At 37.7% G+C, this 17,071-nt stretch overlaps 1 protein-coding gene across 1 annotated transcript in view; it reads right to left on the bottom strand.

The window, feature by feature from the left end:
* The window catches only part of IPO11 (importin 11), a 94,122-nt gene that overhangs the window by 63,751 nt on the left and 13,300 nt on the right, over nucleotides 1–17,071 (bottom strand). Inside the window, exons 4-12 of the mRNA XM_054397354.1 lie at nucleotides 14,619–14,822; nucleotides 8,340–8,472; nucleotides 7,344–7,402; nucleotides 6,495–6,543; nucleotides 4,276–4,346; nucleotides 3,027–3,219; nucleotides 1,449–1,601; nucleotides 1,156–1,199; nucleotides 183–273 (exon numbers count right to left, since the gene is read on the bottom strand). Coding sequence (XP_054253329.1) covers nucleotides 183–273; nucleotides 1,156–1,199; nucleotides 1,449–1,601; nucleotides 3,027–3,219; nucleotides 4,276–4,346; nucleotides 6,495–6,543; nucleotides 7,344–7,402; nucleotides 8,340–8,472; nucleotides 14,619–14,822 — 997 coding nt within the window. The remainder of the gene's footprint in view (nucleotides 1–182; nucleotides 274–1,155; nucleotides 1,200–1,448; nucleotides 1,602–3,026; nucleotides 3,220–4,275; nucleotides 4,347–6,494; nucleotides 6,544–7,343; nucleotides 7,403–8,339; nucleotides 8,473–14,618; nucleotides 14,823–17,071) is intronic.

The raw sequence follows: 17,071 nt of genomic DNA, 5'->3' as shown, positions 1-17,071 counted from the left end.
ATCTAAAACAATTATGATGAGAAGTAAAGAATCTTTAGGATTTCCTCTTCCTAGATTCGCATTGCATTTTCCTTATGGTAGGCTTAGAAATAACTTTGAAATATTAATATGTCCTTTCAAAAATATGGATTGAATACACTACATAAATTTGGTGTCACAAGAAAGTATCGGTAAGGACCTACCTTGCAGATTGTGAAGCATTTCTAAGAGCACAGGGGTAAGAGTCTGATTATATTCGTGGAAAATATCAATAAAAAGAACTTCCGTGCAAGGCTGAAAAATTCAAAGGTCTGTTTTAGAATCTATCAAAATAAAGGCAATTAAAATACATTTTATTCTAAAATTAAGTGTTGAATACCTTGCACCAAAACTTATAATTTAAAATGCAGTATTAGCAAAATTAGTATTAGGAAATACCACTTCTCCTACTATACAGTACGTTTAAGTCTACCTAGAGTGAGATAGTTTTATCTGTATCAGTCAGTTCTGCAGAAGAAGCACAATAGATTTCTGGACCAAAAATAATTGGGTGTTGAGAAGTCAGTGACCATGCTGTAGGCATGCCATGTTTCATTTTAGATGAGCTCTAGCTGAGTCTCCTGGGCTGCATAACCACTGACAGATGGACAGGGTTGGGTTATTTTCGTTTTAAAATCAAAGTAAAACAGGAAAAACTTTGAGACCTCTGCAAAGCAAATCACTGCAGCATAACTGGGAGATTCACTACAAAAACATAGTTTTGATATGAAAAAACCTGAAGTTCATATAGATGTATCTGCAACTTAGTTCATTCATTATATCTACTAACAAAGTTGTAACTGATAATATCAGTTACCAGTTTAAAGAAGGGATAACCCCTACTTGCTTTAAATTGCTATCCGATTCTACATAGTACAAATGCTGAAGCAAACTCATTTTACATCCCTCCTACAACACAAATCGTCTAGTCGCCAATATATTTCAGCACATTTGAAGACTGATAAAGGAAAAAAGTCAATTTATACTAATTCTAATTAAATGTCTTTATTTTTCTAATTTCTTAGTTTTTTTAAAAAGCGTATGCTTATCTCTTTGCCAAGTATATTTTGCTTCCAAGACTATGAAGATATTAATCCAGAAACATCGAATTGTTTTCTTTCAAACTGAAACACTTACTCTGAGACTGTACTTCCAAGAATCTCCTCCAGTCTCCTCCACAGCTATTATTTCACAAAGAAAATGAAAAGGCATTAGTAAAACTATGGTTAGAATAAAGTTTAGAATTTAGACATATGAGTATCATAGACAACTGAGAAAACTCTTGTTATAAAAACAATCTCGAGGGAATATTTGTCCATGTAACAAGATTGCAGACAATAAAATAGCCAATACTCCAGCAAGCAAATTGTAGAGGCAATGGAGATACAAAACTGAGTATTTTGCAGCCAGCTATACAATGTATTTCTTACTGAAGCCTTCCGGATCCTCCTCCCACATAGTTAATTCTTCATTTGTCAGCAGGAAATAGTGAGTGACTAATCTTCTACATACTTCCATTAGTGTTGGGTATGTGAAAAATGCTGTCTTTATCTTGTGTGCTTCAAGAGTTTCAGGACTACTATCTGAAATAAAACAAAGAAAATTCCAAATTACAACTACGTGACGTAATGCTCAAGCAGAATTCTAGTAAAATTACAAAGAAATTAATAAATAAGAAATTCTTATCCTCAGAGGAAAAGAAAAATGTAAAACCCCCCAAAAACATAGGTAGTGGTACTATCTTTCAGCAAGTTAAACTCCCAGCTTCATTCACTTTTAAGAGAGTTCTCTAATAGCACAATTAGATTATAGAGTTGTTAGGGCTTCACAAAGAATTTATAATGCTTTTCATCTACCATGTTAACAAATAGAAAAACTGTTTACCTGCCAATTGTTTTGTGGGTGTTTTTAATTTACCATTACTGAGTTTAACAACACATAGAATTCAAATGAAGTTGCATTTGCACCTGTTCGGAAAGATTATCTAAATACAACCTGGAAAATAACTTGGGGTTTTTTTAGCAGCTAATATGGGTTCAAGGCAAAAGCAATAAAATGAAATACTGTATGCTATATAGTCAACAAATGATATTTCAGAAATTAAGAAAACTGTATTTCGTTGTTGCTTTTTTTTAATAACTACACAGCTCTCAAAAAGTCATGTTCTATAGCTTTTATCAGAATGCACTATAGCCTTCTTGTCTCGAGTGACCACACTTCTGTTTCAAAAATTCAAATACAACTATGAACTTCAAGTAGAAATTTCTGTTACTCATCAGTGGATTAAGTACATTCTAATGTATTATAAAATTATGGAATAACACTGAAATATAACAACATTTTGAAAAATTTTAGATGCTGAGTTTGTGTCATCTTTCCAACATATACCCATATGTTCATGATACTTTTTTTACTACTTAAATTTAGAAAGAGAATGACAGTAGTTATCTTGTCAATGCCAACTGCTGAATTAACACTTAAGGGTGGAGTTTCTGTTTGTTTTATTATAGTTCAATTCTGCTTTTCATTACCCAAACATACAGCTGTGTGAAGATCCAGAATTGCACAGTCCTACAAAGCAGACCACAAACTGCTTTGATATTAACTGCGTGTCAAATTCCTTGTGTTTCTGTATTTCAGAGTACTGGTACTAGTGAGTTCCAGCAAGTATCCCAATTTATCAAACATTTCTCTAGGGAAAGATGCATTCAATCATTTGATGAAAATAATCCAAATTCCATACCTAAGTACTTTTTAAAACTAGTTCAGTGAAAACTAAAACTAAAGATATTCACACTCTGTGTATATAAAATTACTTTACCAGATCAACGCTAAATTAATTAATAACTTTAACCATCACAATAATTATCAACATAGAGACAGAAGTATGTCTAACTAACTATTAAAGCATGAAGTGCTTAAAAAAATGTCTTAAAGAGCTTTACTGTTGGAATAACTAGCAAAATGTTTCAAGATACAAAAATGTTTTTAGTAAACAGAAGCAGTACCTTCAATATTTTTGGATGGCTTGTATGCATAATTTTTTACAATCATCTTAATGAGATTCATGCACTGCACAATAAACCGCTCAAATACAATTCCTTCACCAGCCTCTGTGAAAACATAGCTTACTGCAAACTCCAATGACCTCTGAATCAAAGGGGTGAATGAAAAAGGATGTTGATCCAGGAAGTCCAAAAGCTAAAAATTACAGAAGTAGAAAAATCAAGAAAGAGAAATCAAATAAGTATTTCTGCAAGTCTTACTAAATGTTTTCATAAACTATGTATCAAAACTAAGTGCCAGTTTATACAAATTATTGAAGGGAAAACTGAATAAAGAGAATTAGAAAGAGATCATTTCAATGGCAAATGAAGCATTATTTCCTGAAATTCTTGATTCATGTTCAGAATTACACTTTTTCAGGTTACGAAGCAATACCAATTTCAACTATGCCAGCTTGCTAGCAACACCATATATAAAACTTATCATCCACACTTTAAAACTGAGCATTTTAGCAGGTAATTCATCTCTATAAGACTTATTTTAAGGAAAAGAAGCATGAGGAAAATAGCTTTTTATTCTTTTTTTTTTTAATTCCCTTTTCACTGAGTATGAGCACTTGCTTCTTCAGCTTAGCTTTTCCAGCTCTAGAATGCAGTGGCCAGTTTCTTGGGGAGAAAAGGAGCACATGGCTCACATACTTTGCTTGTTAGTTCAAAGTAAGAAGTACTACAACTGAAAGTGTTCTCAGTCAGATCACCTTGAATTTAATTTTAGTGAAGCTAATTGGTGCATCCCACTTCAGATAATTAGGCAGGATCTTTAAATAAGATACATGCCCCCAACATAAAATCTAAACTATGAGCATTCTGCATGGTTTATAGCTTTCAAAAACAGAGTACATGAAAATATTAAAATTACCTCCCAGTAACATGTAATTAATGGTTGTAGAGTATTACCTGGCAACTACACACATATTACATAATACAAAAGTCACAGAGGGTAGGAGTTGATAATTTTCTTCCAATAAAATAAAGAGTGGCCAGTTACTCAATGGACACAACAGGGTCTCAGTAATCCTTTTCTTCCAGAAAAAAATCACAACAGTATTTCATAACAAAGAACTTTTAAGTTGCAGTATCTTCCATTTCTTTAAAAGATTTGAAACTTCTTGTCTTCAAGGCACACCCATTTATGAATGGGGTCTGCATCTCCAGAACCGTAAGCTATTCAGTAACCAGAGTATTTACTTACCACTTTAGTGAACAGAATTACTGTCTTTTCTAGACGATCTCTGCATAGGTTTTCTGCTCTGACACTTCTACCTGGTAAATCAGATATTTAACAACTATAATTTTTTCAGACTTTCCTTTTCTTCCTGCATAGCTAAGTTTTAAAAACTTAACATTGGAGGACAACTTGTTTTATCTATACCTCAGGGAGATTACAGAAGCTAGAAAAAAATGTTCCATGGGAAAGTAAATTCAAAGTCAAATCCAAGGTAATGGGCACAGGAGGAAAAGTAAAATAAAAAAAATCTTTTAACCATTTCTCCCAGTTGTAGTGAAATTCACTGTAACTGATCAGAACAAAGCAGTTGAAACATCATTACAGACCACACAATGACAAAAGACGGTTAGAATAAAGTAAGCAAATACAAGCATAGACAAGTAGTAAAAAAGCACTGAAAATACAAAAATGCCCTTTTATTACAGCAATGGCATATGTTTACTATATAATACTATCTGCTTTTCTAGAAACTCCACCTTAAAAAATTGATTATGGACACTGCAAAACATTCTGAATTCACAAAAAAAAAAGAAACAAAAAGTCAAGAAAGGCACACAGGAAAAAACACAATAGAACAAATATAAACACTTGTAAGGTTGTAGTGCCTGCTTTTGCAGAACAATTTATTACTTAGAGAAGCAGAAATGGGAAGGCTCAGCTCAGCTCTTAGATTCAGTTCTTAGGACATTCAAACCCCACAGCCCTGATGTCGTAAGGGACTTCAACAATCGCGAAGCTTCAGGATGGGATGGACTTCAATCTATTTAAAGCTACCCAAAAAAAAACCCCAACTTGCAATTATATTGCAAAAAATAAAAGAAAGGCCAGAAAGAATAGGACTACAGTATAGTAGAAGGGGGAAACATTTGTATGCAAAGAATCATTTGAGAAAAGAAAAAAAGGTATTTTATTCTGGCTTCAAACACAGTGGCAGTTTCTATCTTTCCTAGAAACAAGACTCAGAGCTCAATTAACTACAGGCTCTTGAGCCAAGCACCTTCATTTATATATTATTAAAAAAAAACAACAAAACTTTTCACTCAGTTTAGATATCTGTTCTCAGAAACAGTGTTTTTGAATCCTAAAACAATAACGTGATAGGTTTCAAACGAGCTAGTGGCTTGCACCAGATCTGTTACACATGTACAAGTAAGAAAAGAGGAGTTCAGATGCAACACTACCCAATATCCCCTTTTTGCGTGCTTCAGTTAACTTCCCTGCAAAAGCACCTGCTAATTACACATCTGTTTTTCTTGACTGTGTTAACCTGTGGTTGCCTCTTTCAGATGCAACTCCTGTTCTTCAAGTTATAAAGTACAGACGGCTCAATGTAGTCTTTATTTCCCATTTGACATATACCAAAATACACAGCAAACTCCAGGAAAGAAAAAGAAAAAAAAATCCACCAAAACCTCTCCCCAAAGAAAGGAACTCAGGATGACCTGGGTTTAAGTAACATCTACATTTTAATACATTCTGTCAATCCAAGGTTTAAGATTTTTTTTTCATTAGCACTGTCATACCAATCCTGGCAGGATTATAAGCCTGTTGATATAAAAGGACATTTCTATTGGTCTTTTCTGACAGTTTCAGCAGCATTTAAAGCAATAGCTTTACATGTATAAAAAATACCTTGCACCTAAACAATTACTGATGATGTATCACAGTATATCAGAGGTTGGAAGAGAATCAAGAGATCATCAGGTCCAACCCCCCTGCCAAAGTAGGATCACTTAGGGTAGTCCGCACAGGAATGCATCCAGGTGGGTTTTGAAAGCCTCCAGAGAAGGAGGCTCCACAACCTCCCTGTACAGCCTGTTCCAGTGCTCTGTCACCCTCCCTGTAAAGAAGTTTCTCCTCATGCTGAGGTGAAATCCTCTATGTTCAGGTTTGAACCCACTGTTCCTTGTCCCATCACTGTGAACCACCGAAAAGAACCTGGCCCCCTCCACTTGACATCCACTCCTCAGATATTTATAGACATTGATCAGATCCCCTCTCAGTCTTCTCTTCTCAAGACTAAACAGCCCCAGGGCTCTCAGTCTCTCTTCATAGGGGAGATGCTCAAGTCCCCTAATCATCCTCATGGCTCTCTTTTGGATTCTCTCCAGCTAAACTGTATTGATCTCATCCATCTTACAATATTTAACAACCAGTAAAAGGAAAGATTTTCAGATACTTACTACACTCCAGAAATTGTTTTAGCCGTTCAAATACTGTGTGTAGAAAACGCTGGAAAATATAAAAGTATGTATCTTTTAAAGATTATGCTTATTTTGCACTGTATCATGAGAAGTCAGGTCAAACTGACAAGTGTTCAGATGTGTTCCTAGCTCAAACATCGCTTTATCCTTGTTAAGTGATCTGATTACCCTAGACAATTTCCTCATGAAATTAATTAATTAGCTAGCATGCTGCATAGATGATCCAAACCAATCTTATTAGTACCACAAAAAGACCACATCATCTCTGTTAGGAGGAGATACGGGTAACACACACTTCATATCTGTTTATCCAGTTCTTTGCTGTTCTCAACATTCTAGTTCATCATGAGGGTCATGGGTACTCAGTTCCTCCAGCAAAACAGGCACTATTTGGGGTTTCTTCCTTCCCCACCCTGCCCCCACATGGGCTGCATACACAGGCTTTCATTGATTAGACAAATTCTGTCAACAGAATTTGATAATACAAATATGCTGTTACATTTATCATTAAATGAAAACACCTCCCTCAAATGATGGAGGAAAGTACGTAAGATACCTTTCAGTAGGCAACAGGGTTGTCATTATCACATGACATGTAAATGAGCAGGAGTACTTTTTATAAACACGCTATTAGTATTACAGTATGAGGATTTATCTTGGATCTGACAGTTTTTAATTATGGGAGAACTTTGAGAGCATGTTGCTCAATTTTCCTTTACATAACAAATGTAGGCCTTCCAATGAGTTTTAAGCACAGCTCTACCAACCCCCAAAAATCATCACAAAAGATTTCTAATCTAGACCTACAAACAGATATATGGCACTTACCATCACCTCTGCATTCCAGTGGGGTTCTACAAACCCTTGGACTGTCAGTTTACGAAGCACTAGGGGAAAAAAAAAAAAAGCTATTTGTTTATCTACTGCTCATCCTTTGTTCCAACAAATTTCAGAACACAATTACAGTTGCCAGGCCTTCCTTTCAATTCTCAGTACTAAAAAATACATTGAATTTTGGACCTTTAGATGCCTCGACCACACCTAACATGAATCTAATCTTGTTGAACTTACTTTAAAAGTCAGTACATTATGTGTAAAATAATGAAGAGAACTGCAATTACTGAATCAGAAAGAACTCTGCAAAAGCTGTAAGTATTCAACTTCTGACAGGTTCTGCAGCACAAAAGTACCAAGTACGATCTATACCAACTATAAGCCCCATGAGACCCTTCTCATGAATTTTCTCAGATTTATCACTGCCAGTAACCCTGTGAAGTCATACACTGCATCTTCTGAAACAATTCAAAACAGGTATCATCTACATTGCAAGCACTGCACACAAACATCTCAATTCTTTAAAGCAGTAAAGTACGTATTCACCCCACTGATGAGTACTTGAGTGTCACCCTGCAATCTAAACTCACTGCTAAGGCTAACCCTTCACTAAACTCAAGATGAATTTAATGCAACAAAATTCATAGCTCAACTTCCTGAATCAAGTGCCTAAAGACAGACAAGATGCAAACCTACATTACAACACATAACAAAATATCCCGCTATGACTTCCACTTCCTCACTTCCTAAACTTTGACTTCTTATAATAAGCATTTGGGAATGGAACATACTGAGAAACAAGAGCACTTTCTACACTTTCTGCGTGAACAATCCTCCTGTCTTGCTAAAGCACAGGTAAAACAAGCCAAGATTACTGTTTTTCCCAATGGCCATGTATTTATTAGAGAACGCTAACCACTGAAGAAGTCTTATTTGTTCACTGCAAAGAAATTTTTAAGGAACTTAATATTTAACATCATTCTGTATTACCTTTCAATGACAACAAGGTTCTTTCTAGTGAATTTGAGGCTGCAGCTTCATCCCCTGTGCAGATTTGTTGTAGGAATGTATCTGTATGATGATTCCACAAGGAACATGCAAAACTATAAATACTTGATGCAAGCTGTAAAAAGAAGAAAGACCAACAACATATTTGATTTCCTGAATTTGACTACAGCATAATAAATCTCCAAATTTTAAAGACCCATTTAGACCTTTATATTATTTAATCCATCTTCTTGTCTATCACGGGCCACTGTTTCACTTGCATCTTTTCTGTACTGAGTAGTACTGATTCAAAGATATTTTCCAGAAAAATATATTGTATTAATCTGAAGATGTTATAATAAATTAACCTCCTTCCCTGACTGTTCCATCTATGACTACCGCTTTAAACATAATTACTTAGGCCTCCTTCCATACCCGATTTTTATTAAATGCAGCCACAGGTCTGTAATATGGAATAAGGCTTCAAAAACCGACCAGGTGTCATCATCACCTCTCCCACAAGATTTGAACAGTCTTACAGCGTAATTAATATCTGAATTAGCCTTCTATGGGACTCTGTTAGTATTACATGCTGTGGCAGTTTAGGCTGGGTGCCCCCTGCCACTGCCGCATGAGATACACCTCTGGTGTCCTGGGTGCCCACCCACAGGGGTGGACACAGGAAACGACGTATTTCTACCCATAAATTCTGCGCCCTATGAGGCCATCTGCAAAGTCATTCTCTTGCTCTTTCTTCCCTCTCTGCTCCCCTGGGAGATGTCCTCTCTTATCGGGTAATGCCAGGGGAGTATCCTCAAGGCCTCTTAGGCCTGTCTAGGCCTAATGCCAGGAGGAGAATGGAGGGGGGGGCAGTCTCAGACCTGGCCAGCCTGAGACTTGCCTAGCAGCGGGAGGGGGAAGAAAGAGCCCTGGGGGTTTGGGTTTACCCTCAGGTGGGAAGAAGGGAAGGACTGGGAAGCCTTTGGGAATTCTGTACGCTTTGGAATACTCTTTGCCACTATGCTTTGTAGTCTGTAGTTCTCTGTAGCTTCACCAATTGCTTTTCCATTTAAACTTTCCATCACTCTCCAATCCGTTTGTGTGAGTCTCATTCTTTTGTCCCTTTCGGGGCAAGAGACGATCTGTCTGGCCCCAAACCAGCACACATGCCTATCTCTAATAAATGCCTACACTGAAACTAATTTTTTTGTTGATAGCTACAAACTTCTTGCCTCAAATTACTTAACAATATAGAATAACAAATAGTTTCTAATCAACTAATGATGAACAAATCTCAAAAAAATATTTCACGTAACAGTTTCCAAACAGTGCTTAACTGATAAGAGTATCTCAAGTACAAACAGAAGAATTTCTCATTCAGTTATGGTAATACTTGAAAACTTCACAGTTAGGAAGAAATTGCACTTAGTCTGCTACATGTTACATCAATGGAATCAGAAGCATACATAATCTACTTACCTGGCTCCCCTGAGTAAAGGTGGGAGCACAAATTCTTGATAATTATTAAGTGACATGTCAGCAGATCCGCAAAAAACAGCTGAGAAATTATCAATAGTTTTGACCTACTCTTGTTTTGGGAGTTGACTGAGTATTGGGAAGGAGGGTGTTTCTTAAGCTGTATACCATAATACTAACCATAACAGTACACAGTAACAACTGAGAAAAAAACCCCACTCAATTCAAAGTACAAATACTCCTCCTACCAGTAGAATATACTCTGGGTAAATGCGTTTGTTTGTCATCTGATCAGTGTCCCTTAGCACTGAAAAATTTTAAAACAATAACTGCTTTATTATAAATTGGGAGAAGAGAACCACAAATACACAAAGTATCCATTAGCAGGACTCACCACATTTTTACATTAAAAATCACTCAAGTGTTGATTATATTTTTTATTACTGCAAGATCTAAAGATCTAGTTATGGGGCTAGGTTGCCTTAAAACTTCTGTAGTCAGTAAAACAGGCAAAGTGTGGTTGTGATGGTAAAAACACACACCCTAACTAAAGAACAAATACAAAATACCTTCAGAAATGAAAACTATTACTGATAAGTAAAAGCAAAAATGGCAGACTGGTTCAATGCTGGAATTCACAGGCTGCCAATAATCACAAAGATTCCTACTCAAGACTCCTATTTATGACCACACTTCAAAGATTCAACAATCTTCAAAGCAGCAAAGAAATTAGAATCATAAAAAGCATTGCTGAAGTTCAACAGAGGGAATAAATTAAATGGTGTAGCAAAATCCAGTAGCAAAGAAGGTACCCACAGCCTTCTTGTACTTTATGATAGACTGTAAAAGGAAGTCCTTCTAGTTTAAGACAGAAATTGTGCAGAGCTTAGACTCACAGAATTGTTTTGGTTGGAAAAGACCTCTAAGATCAAATCCAACCATCAGTCTAACACCAGCATGTCCCAAAGTGCCATATTTAAGGTTTTTCAACACCTCCAGGGACAGTGACTCCCTGTCCCAATGCCTGACCACTCTTTCAGTAAAGAATTTTCTCCTAACATCCAATCTAAACCTCCCCAAGCGCAACTTAAGGCCATTCTTGTCCCATCACTTGATATGAGGTAAAAGAGATCAATACCCACTTCACAGTTTTGAGCAGGAGGGAAACAGGAGGGAGGGGGGGAAGTGTTTCAAAATCAGGACCAAGAAGCAACAGAAAGATTTGTCAAATGCATTGGGAAAAAAAAAAAAAAACCTGCAACTGTTATTCTCACTGATTTGTGTTAAATTCATGACATCACTTCTCCAATATGTGCTATATAGAAAAACAAAGCTCACTAGTTTTACTTCCAAGAGACACCATTCCCATATTATAGACTTAAGTCCAGAAAAACAGGCTTAAAAAAAAAATAGGTGTTTATAAGTGCATCACCAAATGGTATATAACCAGATGTCACATTTTTCTCTTTGTACTAAAGCAGCTAATTCTGTCCTGAAGATTGTTAGTGTAGTTATATGTGATGGTTTACAACTGTCTTTTTAATTTTTCTTTGCAAAATTCAAGCAGAGAAAGCAAAGGAATGTAAATAAGACACTGTTGGCTGTAAGAAAGCAAAATAATGATTGTTCTAAAGACTTCCATTGGATAGATAGAAATGTTTAAGAACCACTACTCAAAACAAAGTCGGAGTCTGCAGTCTGCAACTTGCTGGGCTGTCTGGCTGCTGCTGCTTCTCTTCTGGCTTAACACACCGACCTTGGCGAGCTAAGTTTTACAGCCTCTCTGCTTCTTAACTCTCTGCCTTCTGCCAGGGGAGTCTGGGGGACTCTTTCTGGTCTGAGGGGGGAGGCCCCCTTTTGGGGGAAGCAAAAGGAAATCGGTTGTGCTTTTCTATTGATTGTACATATTTTAACTGTTGTGAATAGTGTATATTTGTACATATTCATTGCATTTCATCACAGATTGTAGAGTTGCTTGTAAATACAGCTTTCATTTGCTTCCAGACTGAGTTAGCCTGGTTATTGCCAGTGGGGGGGATTTCAGCTCTCACATTGTTACATTATAACATTGTGCTATTCACCAGAAAGATGCAGTAAGACATAAGCTGCATTGAGAAGTTAATATATCATAACCTGTCTGCCATCTAACATTTTTCTTTTTAAACCTCAGATAACAGAGTTCAACAACGGATACTTTATTTGCAAGCATGATCTTCTTATCTTTAGTACCTTACCACAGGAAAAATGTATCAAATGTTTCCAGAGTTGTACTACAAAAAATGTTGAAACTTATCTGATAGCATCCAGAAAGTTTGCAGTTAATCTTTTAGAACTTTTAGCTTCAAATGGTTCCATCCCACAAGAAAGGTGTTTTGACTGTCCTAGGGAAGCCACATGCCACCTAACAGACATGAATTCTCTTTACCAGAAGAGCAAAGAAGCAGAGTTCAAAAGTTGTCAAATTTTGCCACTATTAAAAAAATATTAATCCTTAAATGCAAACATTATAGTGGTAGGTACTCAGAAAACTTTCTTATCCCATCTTACGTTTCAAATACTGATTATAGATACTAGTGCCAGTAAAGTTAAAGTGCATACACTGAAAACTGCCATTCACACCAAATTGTGTATTAAAGGAACTTCAGATACTTGACATATCCACATGTTAAAAACCATCATGGTAGCATAAAAAGCCTGCTTAAAAATGAAAATGTCATTTTTATTTTAATTTTGACAAGAACTGCCATACAAATCAATTGTTATAAGCCTCTCCTTTGAGGTTTTCACCCCATGAATAAAAGAGTATACAAAGAAAATACTACGCTGGGAAAACAGCATTCCGTAAGGAAAAAAAGTTCATACAAACTTAATGGGTTTCTTAGAAAGACAAAAATGACTGCAGGCAACCAAGTTATTTGTAAACCTGCTAAGATGGTGAAAGTAACAAAGGTATTAGTTACTATTAGACATGACAACTTTAACAACTCACTCTGGACCTTACTACCTATAAATACCTTTCTCTCCCTCTACTGATAAAGCTTTGACTATATTATGAAGGACTATATTATGAAGGGGCTTTGGGATCGAGTTGATCTTTTTGTTATATCCTTGAGATTTGGCAGTATTTTTGGCTGCAAAACAAAGCTGTATGAGAAACATCTTCATTTACTAGAGCTCTAGAAAATCATTATCTTGCTTGGCCTTTATTGCTTTGAAATTAACATCTGTGACTATATCAAAGCCCGTAGTGTTCAAATATACAACTTGTGTAATGTTATAATAAATTTCAAAATATAAACAAGTATTTCCTTGACACAGATTATATTTATCCCTACCGATACATGGCAGAAAGAAAACACGCTCTATATAGACATCTCATAGCAATATATCATTTCAGTCCTGTCCTATTACAACACCCAGCCTTCAGTTCCTCAGACTCTTTATGATTACAACCTTAGTGATTACACAGGCAGAAATCTTTTTCTACACAGATAAACTTTTAGAAACAGCCTTCATTATCTGCCCTATAATATTTTCTTTAAAATGGAGTTCTGAAGATCAAATTTTGAAAATTCAAAATGTAACATGTTTGGACAAGATGTTTTAACTCACTAAATTTGGTTAACTGTATCACACCATTGCCTAACTCCCAGTGAGACCAGAGACACAACATTTACCTATAGCCAAAGGTATTGAAACCAGTGGATTCTTACAATGGAAAAGGTAAGCTGCATCAGACAAGATTTAGCATTGTGGTATTCACATCTTGCCTTTTAATTAGCCTGGAACATGAAGGTGATCTGAAAAACCCAAAATATATTCCCAGCGATGACAAAAGTAAGAAAATAATGTGGTATAGACGTTTAAAAACATTTTTTTAAGACTATGTTGAATTATGAATTCAGACCTGTTGTAGGTTAAGGGAAATCAAAAGTTAATTGGTATAACCACAAGAAAAGTCTTCCAGAGGCTATAGAGTCCCAGGGGGATGGGCAGATCACCCCAGGATATTGTAATGTTATTCTATTCCATTTTCCTGTGTTTCTCTATTTAAGGGAGTGTACAGCCAGATCTTTCTCTCTTCTCTCCATCTCGGGAAGTGCATGCACTTTGACTTTATGTGGGGGTGATGGCTTTCTCCCAGCCTTGGCTGGCAGGGAATTTCAAGGTACACCACAGGACCTGTTGAAGCCTATGGTAGGCCTGGGTCAGGTGGTGGGGACACTTTGGCCTGCTCTTAGGCCTTCTGGGACTGAGTCAAGTGGAGGTTTTCAGAAGGCTCTGAAAGGTTTGGCCTGGTAGGCCCAGATGTATTCCTTTTACCTGAATGCCTTTTATATGTATTTGTAAATAGAATTTCCATTTAAACTCCCAATCAAGTGTTGCAAATTTTTTTTTTCTTTTCGATTTATTCCTTGGGAAAGGGTAAAGTATTCTTTTTTGTCCTTTTGCCCTGGGCACCTCATGGCTCAAAACTAGGACAAGACCACACTTCCAAAACCACTGCAAATTCATTATTTAGTAAGATCTGCTGTACAGCATGGTAACATAAGGCTGATATGCAGATAGCGTCTGGTAGGTGAGGCTCAAGCTGAATGCAAAATTATTAATACAGATATAGAAACCATTTCACCTAAAAACTGACTTTCAATTATTTCATGCTGTACATACATTTAAAATTAGAGCACTTCTGTTTCAAAGGCAGATACTGAAGTCAACATACCTGACAGTAATGCACCACAGGAAGTAGCAAGCATGTACAACGTGTGGTTTGCATGCTCTAGAAAATTGCATCATATTACTTACATCATAAAAAAGTTTTCTGTCTGCAGCAAGCCGTTTGGATGCCAGGGTCTTCGTAACATGGTAAAAGGTAAGTAGAGCTCTGTGCTGTCGCAGATCATCCTGGACCTTCACAGATTCTAGAAGAGTGGGTATAAGTTCTGGCCATTGCCTTGGGCAGTCCACCCGGGCGACTTTAGCTATCAGTACAGAGATCTGAGTTGCTATCTGCAAAAAAAAGCAAAATAATAACAACAACAAAAGCCCCCAAACCCCTCACAAACACAAAAAGACACAGATCCACAAAGTCAAAAATGATTCAGAAAATGTACAATGCAGACATTAACAGTCAAATAACACCTGCATGGACTGCTAGCTTTGTGGGGGTTTTTCCCTCAAAATATTTTTAAGTTTGTGGAACACAAAAAAATGTGGGGAAAAAAAGTCTTACATTTTCTATTTATAGTAAATACTTCTATAAAATGCATAACTGGCTAGCTTGTTTAAGTTTTACATAAAGACCACTAAATTACTTGTTCTAGAAATCCCACACATGAAGAAATAGACGTTTGTGAACCACTTTTTACTTAGTGAACTTTTCTATTGTTTCCTACAAACAAGTGTAGACTGTGGATTACATATTATTTCTGCTATACCTGAGTAATGGCTTTTAGACCAACATACCCTCTCTCAAGGCACATGTGCCTGTAAGCTGCAGTCCCATCCCAACAGCTGAAGCCAAGACTCTCACTTGCTCCAGATCCTTACATCACTGACCACAGGCACCTAGACCACCCACACCACCTGACTTCAATGACTGGCACCAAATCCCAATCACGTTAGCCATGCCAGCATCTGGTAGCTAGTCCTGGCAGCATGCACATGCAATGAACACAGGTTACACAGAAAGACAGTTAACTAAGGAAGGAGGGACAGATGGTGATGATCAGGCACAAGGGTTTGATCAGATACCAGCACTGATGAGCCAAGGTTTACAACCAGCCTTTTTTATACCCTCTGTCCATTTCACAGTATCACAGTATATCAGAGGTTGGAAGGGACCTCAAGAGATCATCAGGTTCAACCCCCCTGCCAAAGCAGGATCACCTAGTATAGTCCGCACAGGAACGCATCCAGGTGGGTTTTGAAAGTCTCCAGAGAAGGAGACTTCACAACCCCCCTGGGCAGCCTGTTCCAGTGCTCTGTCACCCTCCCTGTAAAGAAGTTTCTCCTCATGTTGAGGTGAAATCCTCTATGTTCTAGTTTGAACCCATTGCTTCTTGTCCTATCACTGTGTACCACCAAAAAGAGCCTGGCCCCCTCCTCCTGACACCCACCCCTCAGATATTTATAGACATTGATCAGATCCCCTCTCAGTTTTCTCTTCTCAGGACTAAACAGCCCCAGGGATCTCAGTCTCTCTTCATAGGGGAGATGCTCAAGTCCCCTCATCAACCTGGTGGTTCCCCGTTGGATTCTCTCCAGCAAGTCTCTGTCTCTCGTGAACTGGGGACCCCCAAACTGGACACTGGCTCTCTTGGCCACAAGAGCACATTGTTATTCCATGCAGAACTTGCTGTCCACCAGCATTCCAAGGTCTTTCTCTGTGGAGCTGCTTTCCAGCAGGGCAGACCCTAACCTGTACTGGTGCCTCTTGTTATTTCTCCCCAGATGTAGGACCTTGCACTTGTCCTTGTTGAACTTCATGAGGTTTGCCTGCACCCAGCTCTCCAGCCTGTCCAGGTCACGTTGGATGGCAGCACAGCCTGACAGGTGTCAGCCAACACCCCCCAGTTTTGTATCATCAGTGAACTCGCTGAGGGTACTCTCAATGCCCTCATTCAAGGTTACTGATGAAGATATTGAACAAAACTGGACCCAGTACCGATCCCTAGGGGACACCACTTGCCACAGGCCTCCAAGTTGACTCTGTGCCACTGATGATGACCCTCTGAACTCTGTTGTGGAGCCAGTTTGCAATCCACCTCACTGACTAGCCATCTATACTGCATCTCCTGAGCTTTTCTATGAGGATGTTATGGGAGACAGTATCCAAAGCTTTACTGAAGTCAAGATATATGACATCCACTGCTCTTCCCTCATCTACCCACTTGGTCATAACTTCATAGAAGGCTATTAGGTTAGCTAGACAAGATTTCCCCTTGGGGAATGCATGTTGGCTACTCCTGACAACCTTCGTGTCTTCCATGTGGTTAGAGATGACCTCCAGGATGAGCTGCTTCATCAACTTTCCAGGGATGGAGGTGAGGCTGACTGGTCTGTAGTTGCCTGTGTCCTCCTTCTTGCCTTTTTTGAAGACTGGAGTGACATTTGCTTTCTTCCAGTCAGCAGGGACCTCTCCTGTTCTGCATGACTTTTTCAAAGATGATGGTGAGAGGTTCAGCAACAGTATCAGCAGCTCTCTCAGCACTCATGGATGCATCCTATCAGGCCCCATGGATTTGTGTCTTCAGATG

Source organism: Indicator indicator, chromosome Z (assembly GCF_027791375.1).
Source record: "Indicator indicator isolate 239-I01 chromosome Z, UM_Iind_1.1, whole genome shotgun sequence".
Taxonomy (NCBI): Eukaryota; Metazoa; Chordata; class Aves; order Piciformes; family Indicatoridae; genus Indicator; species Indicator indicator.
Note: the sequence above shows the minus strand (reverse complement) of the source record. Positions and strands in the feature narration are given on the sequence as shown.